Raw genomic sequence first — 20,468 nt, forward strand, 5'->3', positions numbered from 1 at the left:
GTGCCTAATTCTGCGCCCCAACATCCTGTGTAGAACCCTAAAATATATACAGAGATCTAGCACTCTGTGTGACACATCAAAGGGTTAACACACTAAATGTCCAGCATGGCCCGGTACTGGGTTACGGCATGGATACGGCCACCTGTTCCCGGCCTTCAGTCTCTGAGCCATTGGGGGAGCGGTTGGGGGGGGGTTACGATGAAACCCGAAAGTACGAAGCAGCTGTTCCACGATAATCCCTGACAAATGAGAGTAGGGCAATTGCCATAGCAACAGCATTTTTTTAAAAGTACATATATATATATATATATATATATAGATAGATAGATAGATAGGTAGATAGATAGATAGATAGATAGATAGATAGATAGGTAGATAGGTAGATAGATAGATAGATAGATAGATAGATAGATGTCCCCAAATCTAAAAGATTTGTGCCAGTGGTATATATACCAGTAGTAATCGTGGCCAGCTGGTATTCATGTTACAGACTTTATTCATGAAATGTTTTAGTATCATTCGTTTTTGCTAATCTTGTCCCCGAAACCCATTCGTTGCTTTGCTTTGATACGGCGCCTGCTTGACATAACCATTTCACATGGTCAAGTGAGTGACGACGAGGCGTGAAACGCACAGCATTCCTGCGCGCCAAGCGGCGGAAGTGACGCCCCAGGCTTGCGAACTCGCTGGGCGGAGCTATATAAGCGCGGTTGAGTCCAGTCGTTGTATTGTTGGAGCGGAAGCCGCACCCGAGCACGTCACCCGTACCCCGGATACCCGCCACCGTAGCCAGCATGGGGGACAAGATGGATATGTCCCTGGACGACATCATCAAGATGAACCGTACCCAGAGAAGTACCTCCGGCCGGGGTCGGGGAGGACGCGGCGCCCGCGGCGGACTAGGCCGCGGTGGAGCCGGTGCTCGATTAGGCGGTGGCCGTGGGGCCGGAGTTTCTCTGCGGACCAGACCTTCGCTCACCCGAGGCGGCAGGAATAGGCCCACGCCGTACAGCAGGGTAGGAGAGGCGGGGAGAGGGGGCCGGCTGGGAGGGCCGGCGGCGGAAAGGCCCCTGGAGGAGGGAGCCGCTCGGAGAGGCCTGCTGGAGCCGTGAGATCCCGGAGCAGCCGGAGGGCGCAGACCGTGGAGCCGGGGGTGGTCCCGGCCTGAGAAGGTTTGAGCAGCGGGGGATGAGGGGGCCGCCCCGGGATCTGCCGCTCCGGGGGGACGGGAGGTGGGCTTGGGCTGTGTTCAGGCCCTCTTCAGGGCTGGCTGGGGCCTGGTAGTCCGGGTTTTTTCTGGCGGTTACTGCTTGTGCTGGCTGAGGGTTCCCGCTCACTCATGTTTGTTATCTCAGCCCAAACAGCTCCCGGACAAGTGGCAGCACGACCTGTTTGACAGCGGATTCGGGGCGGGAGCCGGAGTGGAGACCGGCGGCAAACTGCTGGTCTCCAACCTGGACTTCGGGGTGTCTGATGCGGATATCCAGGTGAGTGTCCGGCCCGAGGGGGGGGGGGTCATATTACATTAATAAACAAGGGCTGGAAGTAGAATGCTGTGAGTATTCCATGCAGTGTAATGTCTCTCATGGAATTGTATAGCGCCATCATAGTCTGCAGCGCAGTACACAAGTGTAATAAATGAGGAGGGCCCTGCCTCTTGGGATATGATCAGTTAAAGTGTTTCTACCAAAAGTGCAACTATGTTTGAGTATCTTTACAAAGTAACTTATTGGCAAAGTCTTCATTGTGGCTTCTTGACCTGAGCTTCTCTATTTGCCCCCTTTAGTGGTACTTTAACCATTTATGCTCTTGATTGCGACATAACATTAGTGTTCCGGGTTTATTGAATGGGTCCCGCGGTTCCGTTGTAGTAAAGGAATGGTGCGTTGCGTCTCGTGCTGGTAGAATAACGGATATATTTTGTCCAGGAGCTCTTCGCTGAGTTTGGGACCCTGAAGAAGGCCGCTGTACACTACGACCGGTCGGGACGGAGTTTAGGCACGGCCGATGTGCACTTTGAGAGGAAAGCAGATGCGCTGAAGGCTATGAAGCAGTATAACGGAGTTCCCCTGGATGGTGAGTTAACGGAAATAGAAGCGATTGAGGCATTGTGTCCAAACGACCCCCCCCCCATCATGTATGTGTTCTGAACACGTGGTTTTCTCCTGTAGGTCGGCCGATGAACATCCAGTTGGTCACGTCACAGATAGAAGCTCAGAGGCGGCCAGTACAGAGGTGCGTGTCTTCCTTGGTGGGATTTAAGAGCTCTGTATTGTGGAACCTCTGCCTGACGCTTGCTTTCTCTTACAGTCAGCCAAGGGGCGGCATGGTTCGACCACGAGGGGCGTCTGTAGGGTTTGGCGGCGCGGTTGGCGCTAGGAGAGGGGGCAGAGGCGGGAGCAGAGGCCGTGGCCGAGGGGCCGCGAGAAACACAAAGCAGCAGCTTTCAGCAGAAGAACTGGATGCACAGCTCGACGCCTACAACGCCAGAGTAAGCAACATTTCCTAAACCTGTCAGGGAGAAAAAAAGGTAGCCTTGGCCGCTTAAGACTAAGTAACCATCCAGATTCCGTCAGGCGGCTGGCAGTTATTATCCAACCATATTATTTCTTATAGAAAACCAGTCTGTATCAACAGCTGGGTCCTGGCCAAGGCTCTCGCCACGTCCCGGCCATACATCTTCCCCTGGGTTATCGGAGCTGGGTACAGAACTACCAGTCTGTCGTATAAAAGCCCCCTTAACGTTTAGGTGCTGGATGTTTGCTGCAGCTGTTGTCTCGCAACAGCTGCTGTAAATGATAGGGGGGGGTCTCTTTGATGGCACCGCCATATTTTCCCTGTCTAACGCTCGCCTCTTTCCTCCCCAGATGGACACCAGCTAATCGATTCTCCCTCATATATCGTGCTGCTGTCGGCTCAGCGAACCTTTCTACCAACTTGCATTTTTGTTTTTTTGGCTTTTATTTCTGATAGGGTTTTAAACTTGTGTAAAGTTGCATTATTTTTTCTTTAGCAGACCTGTTTTTTGTATGCATTTGTTCAGAGGATGGGTTTTACTTGTTGAGTGTATGCAGGTTCTCATTTTTTTTCACTTTACAAAATAATAAAAAAAAAAGAAAAGAAAATCCCAAATGTATTTCTTTCATGTTCTTGAAGGAAGAGTCTGCATGTCCGTTCTGATCAGGATCACGTTGAAGGGCGTGCGTAGTGCCAATGATTCAAAGCTCTTGCTGTACATAACGCATCTGTCTCTTCCCTATTGTAAAGGGAAAGGGGCCCCCGGGACCCCATTTACAGGCCGCCAACGTAGCCCTAATCCAAGAACTGTGAAGCGGTTGGCATCCCTCCATTTGTTTCCATGGTGATTGCATCAAAACGTGCTGGGACGGCTAAATGTTTGCCCTGTTCCAATAGCCTGTACTCCACTACAATCTCCTATATCAAGCTGCCTGGTTGGAAAGCCCGGGTTATTCATGCAGTTTTTGGCCTAGGGCCACTTGGTTTTTACTTGCTAATGGTAACTTAGCTTGTAACTGTATTTAATGTTTTAAAGACTAGTGTTCTCAGCGAAAACCTTAAATAAACGTATTTTCTAGTGACTCAAGCTGTCTGTAACTCCTTCCTTTATATACTTCTTGTGGCTGGGGGGCTTAAATAAAGTCTTATAAAAGATGAGATATATGGAGGGGGGGTACTTGGGTGACGGAGGCCTGAGGTCAGGATTCTTTGAGAATTTGGGGTGGGGGGATGGTGGGTAATGAGGTCAGAAATAAAATGAGTAATGGGGGTATATGAATGAGCTGCTGTCATGGCTTCTACAAAGGCCGTTCACGCGGGAGTGGACGGCGCCATCTTGATTAAGAGTCCAGTTTTAGCTCCACCCCCTGCGGGCGCGCGCTCTGTGTTCACTATCGGCCGGCATATTGGGACTCCATTCGCTTTCGTGAAGCGCACCCTGTCCGCTTTCCTTTTTGTGTCTTTAAATATGAAGGGGATTCACGAAGCGTTAGATCGTTGGGGGCACTGGCAGGAAGGACTTTCCGCGCTCCCTGAACGGGTTTGTTGTGTGGGTGTAGCAAGATGGCCGCCCCAGCGGAAGTAAGGCCCTTCCCGGAAGCGGCGAGGAGCGCGCACGGCGGGGCGTGTACGGCCTTCATTCGCCATTCCTGAGGGTGGGAGCTGAGAAAGCGGGGATCCGAGCCGGGACCGGTGAGTGTCTGCTGGGGATGACTAGCCGTGGGGTCTTTAATATCATATAAACCCCTATGTAATAGATGCCCCTGAACCGGGGTATGTGACCCAGCGAGCAGGCCGGGGGCAGCCGGGCAGTGACAGTGCGGGTGACACCTGAGGGGCGGCCCCTGAATTCGGTGTGTGCGGATAAATGATACTGTCCCGGCAATAAGCCGTAAGGGACCCGCCCGGTGCCGCACCCGGTATTTCAGAATAAGCCCCGGTAACCATTTGTCCCCTCTTCCCATGGTGCTGGGGCAATCCTTTGTAGCTCACAGGGCATCTTTATCAAGACAGGGCTCCTGCAGCGGGGAGGAAAGGGTAAAAAAAAATAAATAAATGGGCAAATGATTCAGATATTAAATAAAATACATTTGTCATTTTGGAATTGAATATTTTGAAAGAAATCTGACATTTGAATCTCTCCTAATAAACTATGAGACTCCAGGACTGTGTAGCAGAGCACTGTAATGATGACACCTTTAGAGATCTGTCACTTTTTCCCCAAATTTACTTAACAAAACCATGGAACGGGATTATGGATCAAAATTAATAACTAATATGTATGAGGAACCCATGTTAGCGATGGGAGCGATCAGGACCTACATGATTATTAGGATCAGAGCCGTAGCTACCGCCCTGTCAGCTTGTCTTTACTGCTAGGGTGGTAGATAAGTGGAACAGGTTCCCGGCAGAAGTGGTAGCGACTTATACACTGATTTCCAAGGAATGGGGCCAAACGGGTCTGATCTGCTGGCAGATTCTGTGCTTCCATGTATGTTTTTATTCCTCCCCAGCCTTTGTTAGCGCGGAAGAAGCAGAAGGTTCCGATCGTTACGGCAGGAAACTCGTTATAAACGCTGATTTCTGGCTTTTTAATCTAAATGGCGTTTTTCCAGCATAGCGTGTTTTGTGTATAAATATCCATCGCTTACAATGACCGGGAACACAAGCGACTTCGTGACAGCTGCTGGGTGGGGAGGAAAACCACTTATTTACCACCGAGCCCGATTCAGCGCCTTGAAGCCTCTTTCGTAAAGACACAATAAAGTAGCGAGCGATGATAAACACTAATAATCATATATGTATCTAAATGTATTCATTTCATAATATATTACAGATTATATACAAAGTTATTATATATTCTATCATTATATACACCGTTAACAATACGGACGCTAACAAGTCATTTCACATAAAAAATATATATAAACAGATATCTAAAAATCTATAGATATATAAATAGATAAATATCAAGAAACATCTAAAAATAGATATATAAAAAGATATATCTAAAATAGATAAATATATAAAAATATATTAATAGATATATATCAATAGATATATACATCAGTAAATAAAATTCAAAAATAAATAGATATCGGTAAGTAAAATTCAAAAATAGATATCTAAAAATATTTATGCAGATATATTAATAGATATATCAATAGATACATATTAATAAATACCTAAAAATAAATATATAAATAGATATATATTAATAAATACCTAAAAATAACTATATACAAAGATATAGATATATCTTAGTAGATATATAGATATATTAATAAATATATAAATATTAATAAATAGATATATCTAAAAAAAAATATATATATATATATCAATAAATATATATAAATCGATATTAAAAAAATATAAAATATATATATATATATATATGTATCACACTTTTTCCAAAATAAGAACTATAGTGCAGGGGAGGAATTAGTGCTCGTTGTCAAAGTATCCAAAATGTTTAATGTAAACGGTTTCCGGATCTGTTGATTTTTAGGGCGTTATAAGTAAATATCGGTTGGTTAGGTACTGGGACGCGTTCTGCGTTGATGTGAGTTCAGGAGGGTAGGGCGTCGGGGGGGGGTCTGATGAGCATATTGTTAATTAGTTGGGCTGTGGATCCCTGTGACCCCGCGTATTTTATTTTTGTGCATGTAAGTAGCTTTTTGCACGCGCAGGCATACATTGAGCAGGTGGCAAACGGTGGCAACGTGTCTGTTAAATAACGTGCAGCTGAGATCGCCTGCCCTTTCTTCCTCCCCAGCGTGCCACGCTGAAACATGGCCGAGCACGAACCCACCTCAGAGCAGCTGGCCCAGATTGCCGCAGAGAACGAGGAAGACGAGCATTCCGTCAACTACAGACCCCCGGCCCAGAAATCCATCCGGGAAATCCAAGAGCTCGACCAGGACGACGAGAGTCTGCGCAAGTACAAGGAGGCGCTGCTGGGGCCGCTGCCGGCTGCCATTGGTGAGTCCGTTGCCTTGGGGGGGGCATTATATACAGCATGAGGCGGTATATAAATGAAGGGTACGTATAGGGTGTCGGATATGCTGTAACTATTCTTCGTTGTCTTTCTTAGACCCGCATGCTCCGAATGTGGTGGTAACCAAACTGACCCTGGTGTGTGCGAGCGCCCCTGGCCCGCTGGAGCTGGATTTGACGGGTAGGTGTGGGTTTACCCTTATGCTGATTATTCACCCATCCAATTCCTCATCCTCTGGCCATATAGCGTTTATAAATATGTCACTCGTTTGTTGGGAGCCATTATGGCTTCGTGGCTACAGAAGGAGCGAGACTAACGCTGGCGAGTGAATACGGCACTATTACTTGGATGCTAGTAACCGACGAGTAACCGACGAGTCTGTATAACCGCGGGGGCTCCACAGCTTCCAGAGTTGTCACCTGAGATTTTGTGGCAGTGGAATCTAAATGTTTAACCCAACTGATTCTGTCTCTGTCACCAGGTGATCTGGAGAAGTTCAAAAAGGAGTCGTTCACTTTGAAAGAAGGTGTGGAATACAGGATTAAAATCAGCTTTAAGGTGAGGAGCCTCCTGGGCCATCAGCACCCTCCATGGGCCATTAGAGCTTTATCAGTGGAGGCTGCTGCTTCCCGATGTCCATTAAGTACCCAAGAACCCAACGTAAGCGAGACCCGGGAGCCACAATTCACTAGATCCTCTAACCCTTATTCTTTAAGTTGTTTTCCCACTCATTTTCCTTTATTCCTCACAAATCAGAAATAAAGCAGAATAAAACCACCGGGTCGGGGTTTGTCGGCAGGGCTTGGTCGGGGCATGGAGAGCGTTTATGTTACAAGGAGGCCGTTCTCGTTTTGCAGGTGAACAAGGAGATCGTATCCGGCTTGAAGTACCAGCAGCAGACGTACAGAAAAGGCGTGAGGCGTAAGTAGGATTTTCCGCGCAGGTCGCTGTTTGCGTCTCGTGCCGAACCCTTTCATTCCCATCTTCTTTATGGTAAAGCTACTGCAGCCTTGAAGGTGACGCTGGAGAGCAGGTGATGAACCCCCCCCCTGACGTGTTATAACCAGCTCCTCTCTTTATGTGCAGTGGACAAGTCAAACTACATGGTTGGCAGTTATGGCCCCCGTGCCGACGAGTACGAGTTCCTCACCCCAATCGAGGAGGCTCCCAAAGGCCTGTTGGCTCGAGGCTGTTACAACATGAAATCTCTCTTCACTGATGATGACAAAACCAACCACCTCTCCTGGGAGTGGAACCTGAACATCAGCAAAGAATGGAAGAACTAGGCCGGAGCCAGAGCAGTCTCCCGAAAGGGGTCCCGACGCCCCCCCCCACTCCTTCCACTCTCTGAGAAGAGTGGTGTCTCCTCTCCCTCTCCCCCCCCCCACCGCCCCCCCCCGAAAATGCCAAGTGGGTTTGACATTTCCGTCTGTAGTGGGCGCCGTCTGTCTAACCCGGCTCTGCCTTCCTGTGTTATGCGCTGCAGGACATCTGGGATGGAGGGGACGGTTTGTCTGCCCACTTCTGTCACCTCAGCTGAAAGTAGGGGTTCGAAGCTTCTCTGTTCCCCGAAAGGCAGGGTCAGCCGTGACGAGCCCCCCTCTCCTCCCATCCACCCAGACTCATAAATATTGTGATTGCCTCCTGGTTTGCCGCCCGTCCTGCAACGTGTGTGCGTGTTTTTATTTTTATGTAGCCATGTTGCCTTAATAATTAGTAGATCTGTTGCAACAGGGGTCGGTGTCTTCTTCTAACGTAACGCTCCTCGGCGCGCCTCGCTTTACTGATCTGCCCCGCGTGGTAGCCCCTCCCCCGCTGGGCGGAGCCATCCCGCTAATTACAAGCTGCTCCTAATTATTATTAATATATATTTTTTTGTCACGGTCGCACGGCACTTATCTGTGTAATATCCCGAGATTTTATTTCCTTCATCATCACGTAGGACCAAACTAACGCTTATCGATGTCCGACGTTTGTCGCCCACCTCGCCCCTTCCCGGGCACCGGGGTGCTGGATCCGGCCAGTTTTTTGTTGTTTTTTTTTTATGGCATGTGCTTTATGATTTTATGTGCCGGTTTATCCGCTCTCATCGTTAGGGAGCTGCTTGTCTGTGGTTCGTCCGCTTCATCTCGCGCGGCGTCCCGTCTGACTTCTAGTAGCGACTAGCGCTAGTAACTGACATATGAATGTGGAGTTGTCGCTCAGACAGGCTGCCTTACGCCCGGGGGGGATGTCCTGACAGCGCCCTGCTCCTGGATAACCCATATTTATTGCCTTGATAACGCGTGTTTCCTCTGCTCCTTGAACACACCGTGCCACCCTAGGGCGACAGCTTCTGGTGCCTTGAGCCGGGATACGGTGGGCCGTCTCTGTTCATCGCAGGCTGGAGAATATTAGGGGTGGGGGGGTTGGCTTCCTGCTCTTGTGGACAGAGAGAACATTTTGTGTTTTACTTTTTTGTTTTTGTATTTGTTGTTTTTTTTTTGTCTGTAACCTCTCCCCGAGCCAGATCAGCATGATTGTCATCTGCTTTCCTTTTTATGAGAAATAAAAGTATTCCGACTGGCCGCGTTCCACTTCCTGTCCGTCTTTGAGCGTGTTGCAAGAGGTTACCGGAAAAGAGGTCACCCTCCAAGAGACCACAGTGCTGTCTTTGCTGTTTAGCCAGTATGGCAGAGCGCTGCTGCAGGGTCAAACCCGATTTGGCATCATTCTAAACATCGATACAGAACTGCAGCTGCCTCCTAGTGACCACCAGCAGGGGGCATCCTAGGGCTGCAAGTGATCAGCACCTTGCTGCTTTCGTAAGACTTGATAGCTGTAGCTTTTGCAGAAACCTCTATTGGGTGATGTATGGGTTGGTATTGAAGGGTTAATGTTTGCAACTGGGGCATGGGGCAAGTGAACGTCTGGGCAAGGCGCCCGAACTTAATTAAGCTTTTTTACTTAATTACTTTTGGGTAAAAGTAACGCGTGTTCCATGCCTGTTAGAAGTTCCGTAGGGGATCCGGCGCTTGTCAGACCCAAGAATGACCATAAATGGTGTTCTAACTAAAAAGAAGCACCGAAAATCCCCGGTGCGGGTGTCAGGCGGATCGTGGCGGATAATGTTACTGGCGCTGGCCGTGGGACAGCCCCTGGGGCAGCTGTGTTTGAGTAGTAGGGGAGGTCATGTCACCGCGAGCTGCTGGAAAGTCCAGGCACTGACCCGACGACCATCACGTCTGTACACGCTGACCGCAAATAATGAGGCGGCCCGATGGAGCCTCTCTGGCTGAGGATGATAGGAGGAGCAGGGCAGCCACATGGCTGCGCCCCGAAGCAGGGTTATATAACCTGCGCCGTTTCGTTTGTTGTCGGACAGAACGTTGAGGATCAGCTGAAGATGAGAACGTTCCGCAGGGTTTTCGAGGTCCTCAGACCCGTGTGCTCAGAGTCAGGCTGGTCCTGCGGCTTGCGGTTAGGAAACTGGTCAGGAGATGTGTTTGGACCACCAACTTCTCTCAGGGTGATGGGGGGGGGTTGCACGCCAACAGCTGTGGGCCCCCAGAAGCTACCACAGCTTACTGTAGACCACCATGGTTAAAATGGGGGCTCGTAGGCGAGACATGATGAGAAACGTTGGGTCGTACCTCAAGAACCTCATGGTGGTGCCCAAAACAGACGCCTGGTTGGTCCATATGGCATGGCCAGGCTCGCTATAAGGAAGCCCCTGTACCCTCTATAGACTATATCTGCAAGAGAGCGAGGTCCGCTCATCAACGTGAAACAAGATCTAGCGACGCCTGTCCGGGATTATCTACTGCGGGCGATAAGCCGGGCGCTCGGATTGGGCAGGCAGCCGCGGGGCGCGGAACGCTGCGTTCTGTAATCCTTTTATCAGAACTTACTGAAGAAGCGAATTTCCTCTTCCCTCTAAAGATCCTCGGTTTACTTAGCAGAATAAATATGAATTATCTTTAAAGAGACACCGCGTATATTTATTCACCTGAGCGGATCGGCAGAGAACACTAACCAACAGTTACTAAACAACGATTTTATTTGATATCGAAAACGTATATAAATTATATCAAATATATCAACAGCACTGTATACAGTAATATAACCCCCAGCACTGTATACAGTAATATAACCCCCAGCACTGTATACAGTAATATAACCCCCAGCGCTGTATACAGTAATATAACCCCCAGCGCTGTATACAGTAATATAACCCCCAGCGCTGTATACAGTAATATAACCCCCCAGCGCTGTATACAGTAATATAACCCCCAGCGCTGTATACAGTAATATACCCCCCAGCGCTGTATACAGTAATATAACCCCCAGCGCTGTATACAGTAATATAACCCCCAGCGCTGTATACAGTAATATAACCCCCAGCACTGTATACAGTAATATAACCCCCAGCACTGTATACAGTAATATAACCCCCAGCGCTGTATACAGTGATATAACCCCCAGCACTGTATACAGTGATATAACCCCCAGCGCTGTATACAGTAATATAACCCCCAGTGCTGTATGCAGTAATATAACCCCCAGCTCTGTATACAGTAATATACCCCCCCCCAGCGCTGTATACAGTAATATAACCCCCAGCGCTGTATACAGTGATATAACCCCCAGCACTGTATACAGTGATATAACCCCCAGCGCTGTATACAGTGATATAACCCCCAGCACTGTATACAGTGATATAACCCCCAGCGCTGTATACAGTAATATAACCCCCAGTGCTGTATGCAGTAATATAAGCCCCAGCACTGTATACAGTAATATACCCCCCCCCAGCGCTGTATACAGTGATATAACCCCCCCAGCGCTGTATACAATAATATACCCCCAGCGCTGTATACAGTAATATACCCCCCCAGCGCTGTATACAGTGATATAACCCCCCCAGCGCTGTATACAATAATATAACTCCCAGCGCTGTATACAGTAATATAACCCCCAGCGCTGTATACAGTAATAACCCCCCAGCGCTGTATACAGTAATATAACCCCCAGCGTTGTATACAGTAATAGAATCAGTCATGTGATATTTTGACTTTCCCGACTCAAACACCACACTGAGCTGATGCTTTACAGCAGCGCTAGTGAAGTCCGTTCCTCCATAGACTTTTATCAGTCAGAGGATCTGGCTGGGTGATTAAGACAGAGGTATTCTATTGTTTACCATGGGCAGTATAATAAGGAGTCGGAGTGTTTGTCTAGTAGATCGGGGATCAGATAACAGAGCGAGAACTCAAACAAGCGGCTATTATGCAGCTGCCTCAAAACTTTATATTACGGGGCAAAAACTAGAACGGTTTTAAAAAGAAAACAAGATTTTAGAAAACGTATTTTTTTTATAGAAAGTGTCGGGCGTTCTTTAAGACGAGGAAGCCGGTGATGGGAATCGCTTTGTCTGAATAATCGTGCAGCAGGTTTGGAGCGGCCGTGTCTTAATGGGTTAACCCTTCGGGTGTTACTGCGAACAGGATCAGCAGGTCGGAGAGCCACGTGCTAATTGGGTGTTCCAGATATCTCATCGATGGTCCGGAGGAACCAGATCTGCTTCTGGATTATCCGCGGGGGGGGCTGATCTGCCCCTCGTCCCCCGTGCAGCTTGCTGGCCCGGTGGCACGCTGGCAGACTGGGGTGACGTGTCCTAAACGGCACACGCCTCGCTGAGCAAACACAGCACATCCCTATGGTGCAAGAGTCCTGAGTGATCTCACATGCCAACACTCCCGCCTCTGGTGTGACAGCCCCGACGCTCGGCGTGCCGACAGTGTACTCAGTCTGCCGTCACACAGCCTCCACTGTACCCTCCGATGCCCCCCATTATCCATTTAAAAGGGGCATCGTATTCTGCTGGCCAAATATTAGCACTGATTAAAGGGGCTGGGAGAGCCTTCCTCGCAGGAGCTCGCAATCTAGAAGTAGCACCCTATCTCGAAGCAGCTAAGAAGGTCTAGAGGGTCACATCAGGGCAAAAAGGGTTAAAACGCAGTCCACTGCGAGCCGTTAGGACTAGTGGGGCAATTATTGGGTCTCTGGCAAACAAAACGTATCACCCAACTACTAGAATGCCAGCTGTCCCGGTAAACGCATAACAAGAAAGCAAATAGGGCGCCCAGTTGCCCCCCGTTGGCGCTCCAGCATGTGCGTTGCGGGTTTTCATTGATTTAAACAATTTAAAAAAACTACATAAAAACAGGAAGTTACCAAAAAGCTCCCCGAATGACCCCCACCCTTAGCAGCGGTGGCCGGTTATGTTGAAAAGGGTCTGGAGGAGCGTGGAGATTCTGCTACTGGACATACTGGGAGTGCTTTGTTACTGGAAGCACACTGGGGCACTGGGACCTGTGTGATTTTGTTACTGGGGGCACTGGGAGATGTGTGGTTCTGTTACTGGTTGCACTGGGAGTTGTGTGGTTCTGTTACTGGTTGCACTGGGAGTTGTGTGGTTCTGTTACTGGGGGCACTGTGTGGTTCTGTTACTGGGGGCACTGGGAGTTGTGTGGTTCTGTTACTGGTGGCACTGGGAGTTGTGTGGTTCTGTTACTGGTGGCACTGGGAGTTGTGTGGTTCTGTTACTGGTGGCACTGGGAGTTGTGTGGTTCTGTTACTGGTGGCACTGGGAAATGTGTGGTTCTGTTGCTGGTTGCACTGGGAGATGTGTGGTTCTGTTACTTGGGGCACTGGGAGCTGTGTGGTTCTGTTGCTGGGGGCACTGGGAGCTGTGTGGTTCTGTTGCTGGGGGCACTGAGAGCTGTGTGGTTCTGTTGCTGGTGGCACTGGGAGCTGTGTGGTTCTGTTACTGGGGGCACTGGGAGTTGTGTGGTTCTGTTACTGGTGGCACTGGGAGCTGTGTGGTTCTGTTGCTGGTGGCACTGGGAGCTGTGTGGTTCTGTTACTGGGGGCACTTGGAGATGTGTGGTTCTGTTGCTGGTGGCACTGGGAGCTGTGTGGTTCTGTTGCTGGTGGCACTGGGAGCTGTGTGTTTCTGTTGCTGGTGGCACTGGGAGCTGTGTGGTTCTGTTGCTGGTGGCACTGGGAGCTGTGTGGTTCTGTTACTGGTGGCACTGGGAGATGTGTGGTTCTGTTACTGGTGGCACTGGGAGATGTGGGGTTCTGTTACTGGTGGCACTGGGAGATGTGTGGTTCTGTTACTGGTGGCACTGGGAGATGTGTGGTTCTGTTACTGGGAGTTCTGGTTCTGTATAAGGCCTGGGGTGCTCTGCGGTTCTTCTTATACGAGGAGTGGCGGGGGTAACTCTCTTGCTCCCAGTCGCCCGTCACGCCCCTGGTGGGACCCCCAACTCCCCACCCCTTTGGTAATCTCTGCGGCTTTGGACTGTCATAGCCGAGTGACAACCCTCTGCCCAATAAGGGGCCTTCCTGCGCCACTTTTCTGGTCACGTGGGAGGGGGCAGGCCCCGGAAGCAGCGCGCGGCCCAGTCAGAAGTCACCACGAGCCGCTGGGTCGCTGATATAAGGCGCATGCGCGTAGGGCGGCCTCACAGCGCCACGTCCCGTACACCGGATCCGTCATGTTGCGCCTAGTGCTCGCTCTCTGTGTGTTCAGCCTGATCCGGGCCGCTATCCCGGAGGAGAACAATGTGCTGGTGCTGAAGAAGGACACCTTCGATGAGGCGCTGAAGGAACACAAGTACCTCTTGGTGGAGTTCTGTGAGTGACACCGCGGCGACCCTTATAGGGCCTGGGCGGGACTCGGGGGGACTGGGCCTCATAATCTAATTCCACTGACTCCAAAGTACCAGGGTAGCGCCGGTTGGGCCTCCGCAGTGCTCCGCGCTACAATTTGATCTACAAGTGTCCTGGCCAATCAGCGATGGCGCTAGAATCTACCGGCCAATCGTCGCGCGGGGGAGGCGGGACTCAGCGGAGCGGGTGGTGGTTGCAAGTTTGGTTGACGTGTACTTACCAAGTAGACATGTCACCCCTGGGGGTATGAAGGGGGGCAGCTGTACAATGACTGCCCTTGATAACTTAATGGCAGAGGGTATTGGTGGGGCTGTAACCCTGCCTTTTTTAACCAGAAATTGCATATCGCTCAATGGGTTAATGCCAACTTGTGGACGAAGTACCCTGAAGAGGGCAAAATCTGACGTCACTAAGGATTCATGGCAGCTATTGGTGAATTATGCCCCCTAAATAGGCAGGTATGAGACGGGAATCTCATTATTTGCGTTGCATAGCGCCGTCCTATTCTGTAGTGCAGTACAGTGGGTGTTACTAAAGATGGCTCCACCAATGTTTAAGAGCCGTTGTGTTTCTGCAAGTAACGTTGACCTTTGTGGAGAGTTAGTAAAGTTACAGCATTGGCTGTGTGCTTAATGAGGGGTTTAACGAGCACCCCGGGGGGTATTACTACGTCCTGTAAATGACAGGCAGATTTCTGCGTTCCTGGTGCTCCTGCTTTGCGTGGTTTCCTATTGAGTATCAATGCAACTTTGAGAACTTTGTATCAAACTCCCTTAGTAAAGGATTGACTTCCTGAGATCACTTCTTGTACCCCTCCTAAACTTTGCCCCTGATGTGTAGACGTGACTCGCCGTAGACATCTGGTCTGCATACCATGTTGGTGTGTATAAGGGGTAGAAGACGAAGACCTGCGTGTACGTGCACGGATCATTGACCTCTAGCACTTTTCAGCAGCGACGGGGGACTTGTATTCGGGGGCTGGCTTTAACAGAATCCTTTAAATATAATATATAATTTACATTTATACCCCAGAATATTGCGCTACATAAAACAAGTAACAGACCCTAACGCTGCTTGTAATTGAATACATAATTGCAAGCTCTTTTGAAGCTAGTGGAGGAAGTAAGTTTATGTTGAAATACTTCTTGGAAACGAAGCAAGAAAGTCCTTCTGAATGCAGAAGAAAGTTGTCACGTTCCCCTGGCTTCTGTGCAAACCCCTGGCAACACGAGAAATCTATTTGATCGCGGCCGTCGGCAACGAGCTTTGCTGGATCTATTTCGTAAACATAGTTTGAATTAGTTCGGGTCTGATGGACTTTGTCCGGGTCCCGTCCGTGCCGACGGCATTGGATCGGCGATGTAGAGAATATTCCTACGATATTCCTGATCGCGTGAGCCTCAAGCTGGCGGCAGGAAGGCTCCAGAATCGTTGGCGATGCAGTTCTAGGCTGGCTAACTAAATTCGGTGGCGGTGAACTTCTTGTGCGTTCCGTTTTCAGATGCTCCATGGTGCGGTCACTGCAAGGCCTTGGCACCGGAATACGAGAAGGCTGCCGGGATACTGAAAGGAGAAGGTTCCGAGATCAAATTGGCCAAGGTAGATGCCACAGAGGAGTCTGAGCTGGCACAGCAGTTTGGTGTTAGAGGCTACCCAACAATCAAGTTCTTCAAGAATGGCGACAGGACTTCCCCCAAGGAATATTCAGGTAATTGCTTACACGTGCGCCAGAGTGGGCTTACCAGGGGCTAGTAGCAGTATGGCGGGGCTGTTCTAATGGCTGGCTAATGTTGACCTGACTAGCTGCGCCCGTCAGGTGGGTCTTGTGGTGGTCCCTGTTTTGTACGGCGATGTGTAATGGTAATAATCTGGTTCTCACACAGCTGGCAGGGAGGCAGCCGACATCGTGAACTGGCTGAACAAACGGACAGGTCCAGCCGCCGCAACTTTGAGCGATGAAGCCGCTGTGGCAGCCCTCGTGGAGGCCAACGAAGTTGCAGTGATTGGGTTCTTTAAGGTGCGGAGCAAAATAAAAAGGTCTTTGTGTGTCTGACGCTGCGGCCCACCCAAAATACTGTAGCTTTTACATTTTAGATCCTCCCCAATGGACTTAAGCCATTCATATTGTCAGTTACAGTAACTCCACATCCCAATATCATTTAAAGTCCTTCAGGTATGGCTGGCATTTAGACCTCCGTCGTGCTGCGATAAACGGCAAGAGAGGGTAGATGAATAAAGTCCCGATCTGGACATGGCTGCGTAGTACAGGCTTATGGTAGGATAACTTACTTGGGCGTTATGGATCTGTTTGACTTTGCCCCATTGAACTTGATATCATAGGAACATGTCTGCTGGCGCAGATGGATAACAGGACTCTGTTCTGATATCTACCACTAGGTAGACACCGCAGATATGTTTAACTGCCCCACCCAGATGGCAGCAAGCAAGCCTGTCATACAAACCTCTGTGCCGTCGGCATGGGTAGTGAGAAGGCCAAGATACGGATTTCGATCGTTCTCGGGGCAGATGAATACATGTAGTTCTGTTGACTCCTTAGTTATAAACTATTTAACACAGGCTGTCTAGATCTAGCTTTATTGCGCAGAGGGCCTGACTCGTCTGTTTCCCCATCGCTTTCGGTTTTCTCAGGATACGGAGTCCGACCTAGCGAAAGCTTTCCTGCAAGCGGCCGAGGCAGTGGACGACGTTCCATTCGGGATAACTTCCAACGAAGCTGCTTTCTCCAAATATGAAGTCGAGAAGGACAACGTTGTCCTCTTCAAAAAGGTAAGGTTCTAGCGGGATCCCAGACACTTCTTCATTGGTGGGGGGGCGGCGGCAAACCAAGGTTTCTGAAACCCATCTGGTTGTCATGACGCGGCAAGTTATCCCCACGTGGTGGACGTGCTTTGCTCTGCGTTACGACTGCGCGCAGATTTGGCTTTGATTCATCCGCTGCATGTGCAAGAGCATGAATTCTCGGTGGCTCTGGTCTTCTGACATGTTATGCTTAACACTCTGTCCTGGGCTGTCGACCTTCATTCCTGGCCAAGGGGGGTTGGGTTCTCAGAAATGGCAGTTGGAAAGTTTCTCTGATGAAGCTGGTCTTGGCACCGGTTCTGGAGTCTTGTGCATCTGCCCCGTTTGTCAGTGTATTTATGTGCTGCTGGCATGTGCCTCCTCTGGTCACACCTCTGTTACAACATGTCCCAAGTTTACTTCACTGCCGCTGCTCACTGGCTGTCGGGAGGCTCCTTCTGGATCTGTTGATGCCCACCTGTGACTCGAGGGGCAGATGTTCCTTGTGCGCATGACCGGACCGCGTGGCAGTAATCCGTCACAACTTGTGTAGCATATACAAGACTTTCCATGCATCGTTCCTGTACTGGCTTAAGTGTTTGTCGGTTTGAGATCATGTTCCTTTTTATTGCTCCTCCAGTTTGATGAAGGTCGAAACAACTTTGAAGGCGAGGCCACAAAAGAGGAGATCTTGAGCTTCATAAATGCCAACCAGCTGCCTCTTGTTATAGAATTTACTGAGCAGGTGAGCAAGTTGTATCCTTTGTCTTGTCTTTGGGGGGTTTCTGTTCCCTTTTCTATCCTTGCAATGTCGTCTCATGTTCTTTTGTGTTCCACAGACTGCACCAAAGATCTTTGGTGGCGAAATCAAGACTCATATCTTATTCTTCCTGCCAAAAAGTGCCTCTGACTACCAAGACAAGCTGGACAACTTCAAGAAAGCTGCTGCGAGCTTCAAGGGGAAGGTGAAGTGACCGCTCTCTTCTATGTACCAGTATTTGTTGTTCTCCTGGGATCTGCGCAGTTAATGATATCCATATCTCCCCATAGATCCTCTTTATCTTCATCGATAGCGAGCACACAGACAACCAGCGTATCCTTGAGTTCTTTGGTCTGAAGAAGGAAGAATGTCCAGCTGTTCGTCTCATTACTCTGGAAGAAGAGATGACCAAGTACAAGCCAGAGTCCGATGACCTTTCTGCCGAGAAGATCAAGGAGTTCTGCGACCTCTTCTTGCAGGGCAAGGTCAAGGTGAGTTGCACTCTACAAATGTTCATATCTAACGTGAGATTTGTAGCTTGGGTCACCTTGTAAGCGCTCTTGTTATGTTTAGCCTCATCTTATGAGCCAAGATATACCTGAGGACTGGGACAAGAACCCCGTGAAAATACTGGTGGGAAAGAACTTTGAAGAAGTGGCCTTTGATGAGTCCAAAAATGTATTTGTGGAATTCTGTAAGTGTTTTATTTTTTCTTACTTACCTCCCCTCATAACCGTAAAAGCTGAATTTGATCTTTAACGGAATGTAACATTTTTCGTCTCCGTCTAGATGCACCGTGGTGTGGTCACTGCAAGCAGCTGGCACCAATCTGGGACCAATTAGGGGAGAAGTTCAAGGACAATGAAAACATCGTTATCGCAAAGATGGACTCAACAGTCAATGAGATTGAAGCTGTGAAAATCCACAGCTTCCCCACATTAAAATTCTTCCCTGCAGGAGCAGAGAAAAAAGTATGTACATGGTGTCGCCTTTCCTACCTAGTCATGTGTGTGCGGCGGTTCTCCTTACACGCGTGCTCACAACTCTCCATGCATTAACTTCCAGGTAGTAGATTATAACGGGGAGAGGACGCTGGACGGATTTACAAAGTTCCTGGAAAGCGGGGGCCAGGATGGCGCTGCTGATGAAGTGAGTATCGATGTCACGTGGTGTAGAAGTGTTTCCTAGCCGGAGAATCCCAGAGCAGAGACTTGCGCCATGTTTGTGACTTCAGACATCTGTTGGATATTATGTCTGCTGATCATAAATCTCGCCCACCGAGCCATCCAGTGCTGGTTCTCAACGAAAGGCTTCTGTATTAAGTCATTACGATGAGTACATTAAGTTGAGTACATGGTCCGGGCACTGGGTCGCTCTTCTGACTTTACACCAGAATCTGTCCATTCATTGATAACTCGCTGCTCTAGTATTACCCCATCGGTCCAAACGGCACTTAATTTGTCTTGGCATGAAGCTGGCTACCCAGCAGGCATGACATTGGGTACTATTGGTGATACCTTACTATCGGCCCTCTTGGTAGAGTTACCTTAAAAACCATAACCTCTAACTTTTTCCCATTTCTATAGGACCTTGAAGATTTGGAAGATGCAGAGGAACCAGAGTTGGAAGACGATGATGATGACGACCAACCAAAGAAAGACGAGTTATAATTTCTAGCCGTGAAAGTCACCAGCTAGAGGACACTAAGAGGGTGGAGGCGACGTTCTGTGACATCAGAGCTCTGAAAATCCAGGGAAATTTTAGTTTTGTCAAACTGTATATGTATTTCTTTTTATTTTATTGTAGGGTCTTTTGTGGTAAAGGGAGCTGAGACTTGTAAGGTTTTTTTGTTTTCTTCCTCACTGTGATGCAGTTTTTTTTTTATACTTGTGTAAATTTTGGCACTTGTGGCTTTCTGTATTTTTTATTTTTATTTTTTTGTCTTGATGATGGGACAGAATCCCTCCCATGGCTGGTGACAGAATTAAAGGGCTTTTACCCTCCCACCGCCACTGTAGCTTGCTCCCTGGGCCTCCCTTTTTCCGCTGTAGGTTAGTCCTGCCGCGCATGTTAAAGCCCCAGTCACTCTCCTATGCCAGGTGCCCCCGCGCTCCGTGCAGAATTCAGTATTCGGTGCAGTTGGGAGGGTAGAGAGGCCCTCGCTGTCTAACACTACTCAAAACTCTCCTCCTGCAGTGTTCAGGCCCTGACGAACACCTCCGCGGCCCCGACTTTGTATAAATTAGTCTGTTCTTGTCCCGTCCGGAAGGGCCCACGATTTGAGAAAGCAACTAATGACACTTGTTTTTTTTTGGTCTGTGACAGTGTGATCAGAAGCAGTCTGATTCTGGAAGCATTCCACCCTACCTAAGATGGAACGAGAATTGTTGGCCAAATTAAAAAAAAAAATAATAATTTTAATAAATAAAACAAATTTGTCCATTTTTGTATTGTACGTGTAGCTAATGGGGGGGACGCTGGGGGGTTCTCGTGCATGCAGCTTAACAAATGCTATAAATCCTGGGAAAGTTGTCGAGGTGCGACCTTCTGATACTTCTGATAACTGGGGCTGGAGGACTTTAATCCTACGCCGATGTCACAAGGGAAATTAGATTAATTTCTTCTTTCTCTTCTACCTCCTGTAATTAGAGGATACATTTTTGTAAATCTCCT

At 48.9% G+C, this 20,468-nt stretch overlaps 3 protein-coding genes across 3 annotated transcripts; all 3 read left to right on the top strand.

The window, feature by feature from the left end:
- Positions 1-685: 685 nt before the first annotated feature.
- On the top strand, positions 686-3,125 carry ALYREF (Aly/REF export factor). Its single transcript, XM_053453961.1, has 6 exons — positions 686-1,016; positions 1,356-1,487; positions 1,929-2,076; positions 2,172-2,235; positions 2,311-2,491; positions 2,868-3,125. The coding sequence occupies exons 1-6, from the start codon at positions 795-797 to the stop codon at positions 2,880-2,882; spliced, it is 762 nt and encodes a 253-aa protein (XP_053309936.1). The 5' UTR covers positions 686-794; the 3' UTR covers positions 2,883-3,125.
- A 977-nt stretch (positions 3,126-4,102) lies between these two features.
- Positions 4,103-8,248, top strand: ARHGDIA (Rho GDP dissociation inhibitor alpha). Its single transcript, XM_053453962.1, has 6 exons — positions 4,103-4,209; positions 6,296-6,501; positions 6,614-6,697; positions 6,999-7,075; positions 7,375-7,438; positions 7,604-8,248. The coding sequence occupies exons 2-6, from the start codon at positions 6,312-6,314 to the stop codon at positions 7,801-7,803; spliced, it is 615 nt and encodes a 204-aa protein (XP_053309937.1). The 5' UTR covers positions 4,103-4,209; positions 6,296-6,311; the 3' UTR covers positions 7,804-8,248.
- Positions 8,249-14,011: 5,763 nt separating this feature from the next.
- P4HB (prolyl 4-hydroxylase subunit beta) lies at positions 14,012-20,237 on the top strand. Its single transcript, XM_053453956.1, has 11 exons — positions 14,012-14,200; positions 15,738-15,944; positions 16,120-16,253; positions 16,886-17,023; positions 17,676-17,780; positions 17,875-18,000; positions 18,086-18,286; positions 18,369-18,489; positions 18,585-18,766; positions 18,861-18,944; positions 19,382-20,237. Exons 1-11 carry the CDS (start codon positions 14,062-14,064, stop codon positions 19,463-19,465), a joined length of 1,521 nt encoding a protein of 506 aa, XP_053309931.1. The 5' UTR covers positions 14,012-14,061; the 3' UTR covers positions 19,466-20,237.
- Positions 20,238-20,468: the final 231 nt, after the last annotated feature.

This window comes from Spea bombifrons, chromosome 13, assembly GCF_027358695.1.
Source record: "Spea bombifrons isolate aSpeBom1 chromosome 13, aSpeBom1.2.pri, whole genome shotgun sequence".
In the NCBI taxonomy this organism is placed as follows: domain Eukaryota; kingdom Metazoa; phylum Chordata; class Amphibia; order Anura; family Pelobatidae; genus Spea; species Spea bombifrons.

What these genes read in the sequence shown, in the direction of transcription:
- P4HB (XM_053453956.1), top strand. Translation starts at nt 14,062, where the DNA reads ATGTTGCGCCTAGTGCTCGCTCTCTGTGTGTTCAGCCTGATCCGGGCC. An exon ending in CTGCGAGCTTCAAGGGGAAG is followed by an intron (nt 18,001 to 18,085) that starts GTGAAGTGACCG and finishes ATCTCCCCATAG; the next exon opens with ATCCTCTTTATCTTCATCGA. An exon ending in TCTTGCAGGGCAAGGTCAAG is followed by an intron (nt 18,287 to 18,368) that starts GTGAGTTGCACT and finishes TGTTATGTTTAG; the next exon opens with CCTCATCTTATGAGCCAAGA.
- ARHGDIA (XM_053453962.1), top strand. Translation starts at nt 6,312, where the DNA reads ATGGCCGAGCACGAACCCACCTCAGAGCAGCTGGCCCAGATTGCCGCA. An exon ending in GCTGGAGCTGGATTTGACGG is followed by an intron (nt 6,698 to 6,998) that starts GTAGGTGTGGGT and finishes CTCTGTCACCAG; the next exon opens with GTGATCTGGAGAAGTTCAAA. An exon ending in GGATTAAAATCAGCTTTAAG is followed by an intron (nt 7,076 to 7,374) that starts GTGAGGAGCCTC and finishes CTCGTTTTGCAG; the next exon opens with GTGAACAAGGAGATCGTATC.
- ALYREF (XM_053453961.1), top strand. Translation starts at nt 795, where the DNA reads ATGGGGGACAAGATGGATATGTCCCTGGACGACATCATCAAGATGAAC. An exon ending in GGCCCACGCCGTACAGCAGG is followed by an intron (nt 1,017 to 1,355) that starts GTAGGAGAGGCG and finishes TTGTTATCTCAG; the next exon opens with CCCAAACAGCTCCCGGACAA. An exon ending in TAACGGAGTTCCCCTGGATG is followed by an intron (nt 2,077 to 2,171) that starts GTGAGTTAACGG and finishes TTTCTCCTGTAG; the next exon opens with GTCGGCCGATGAACATCCAG.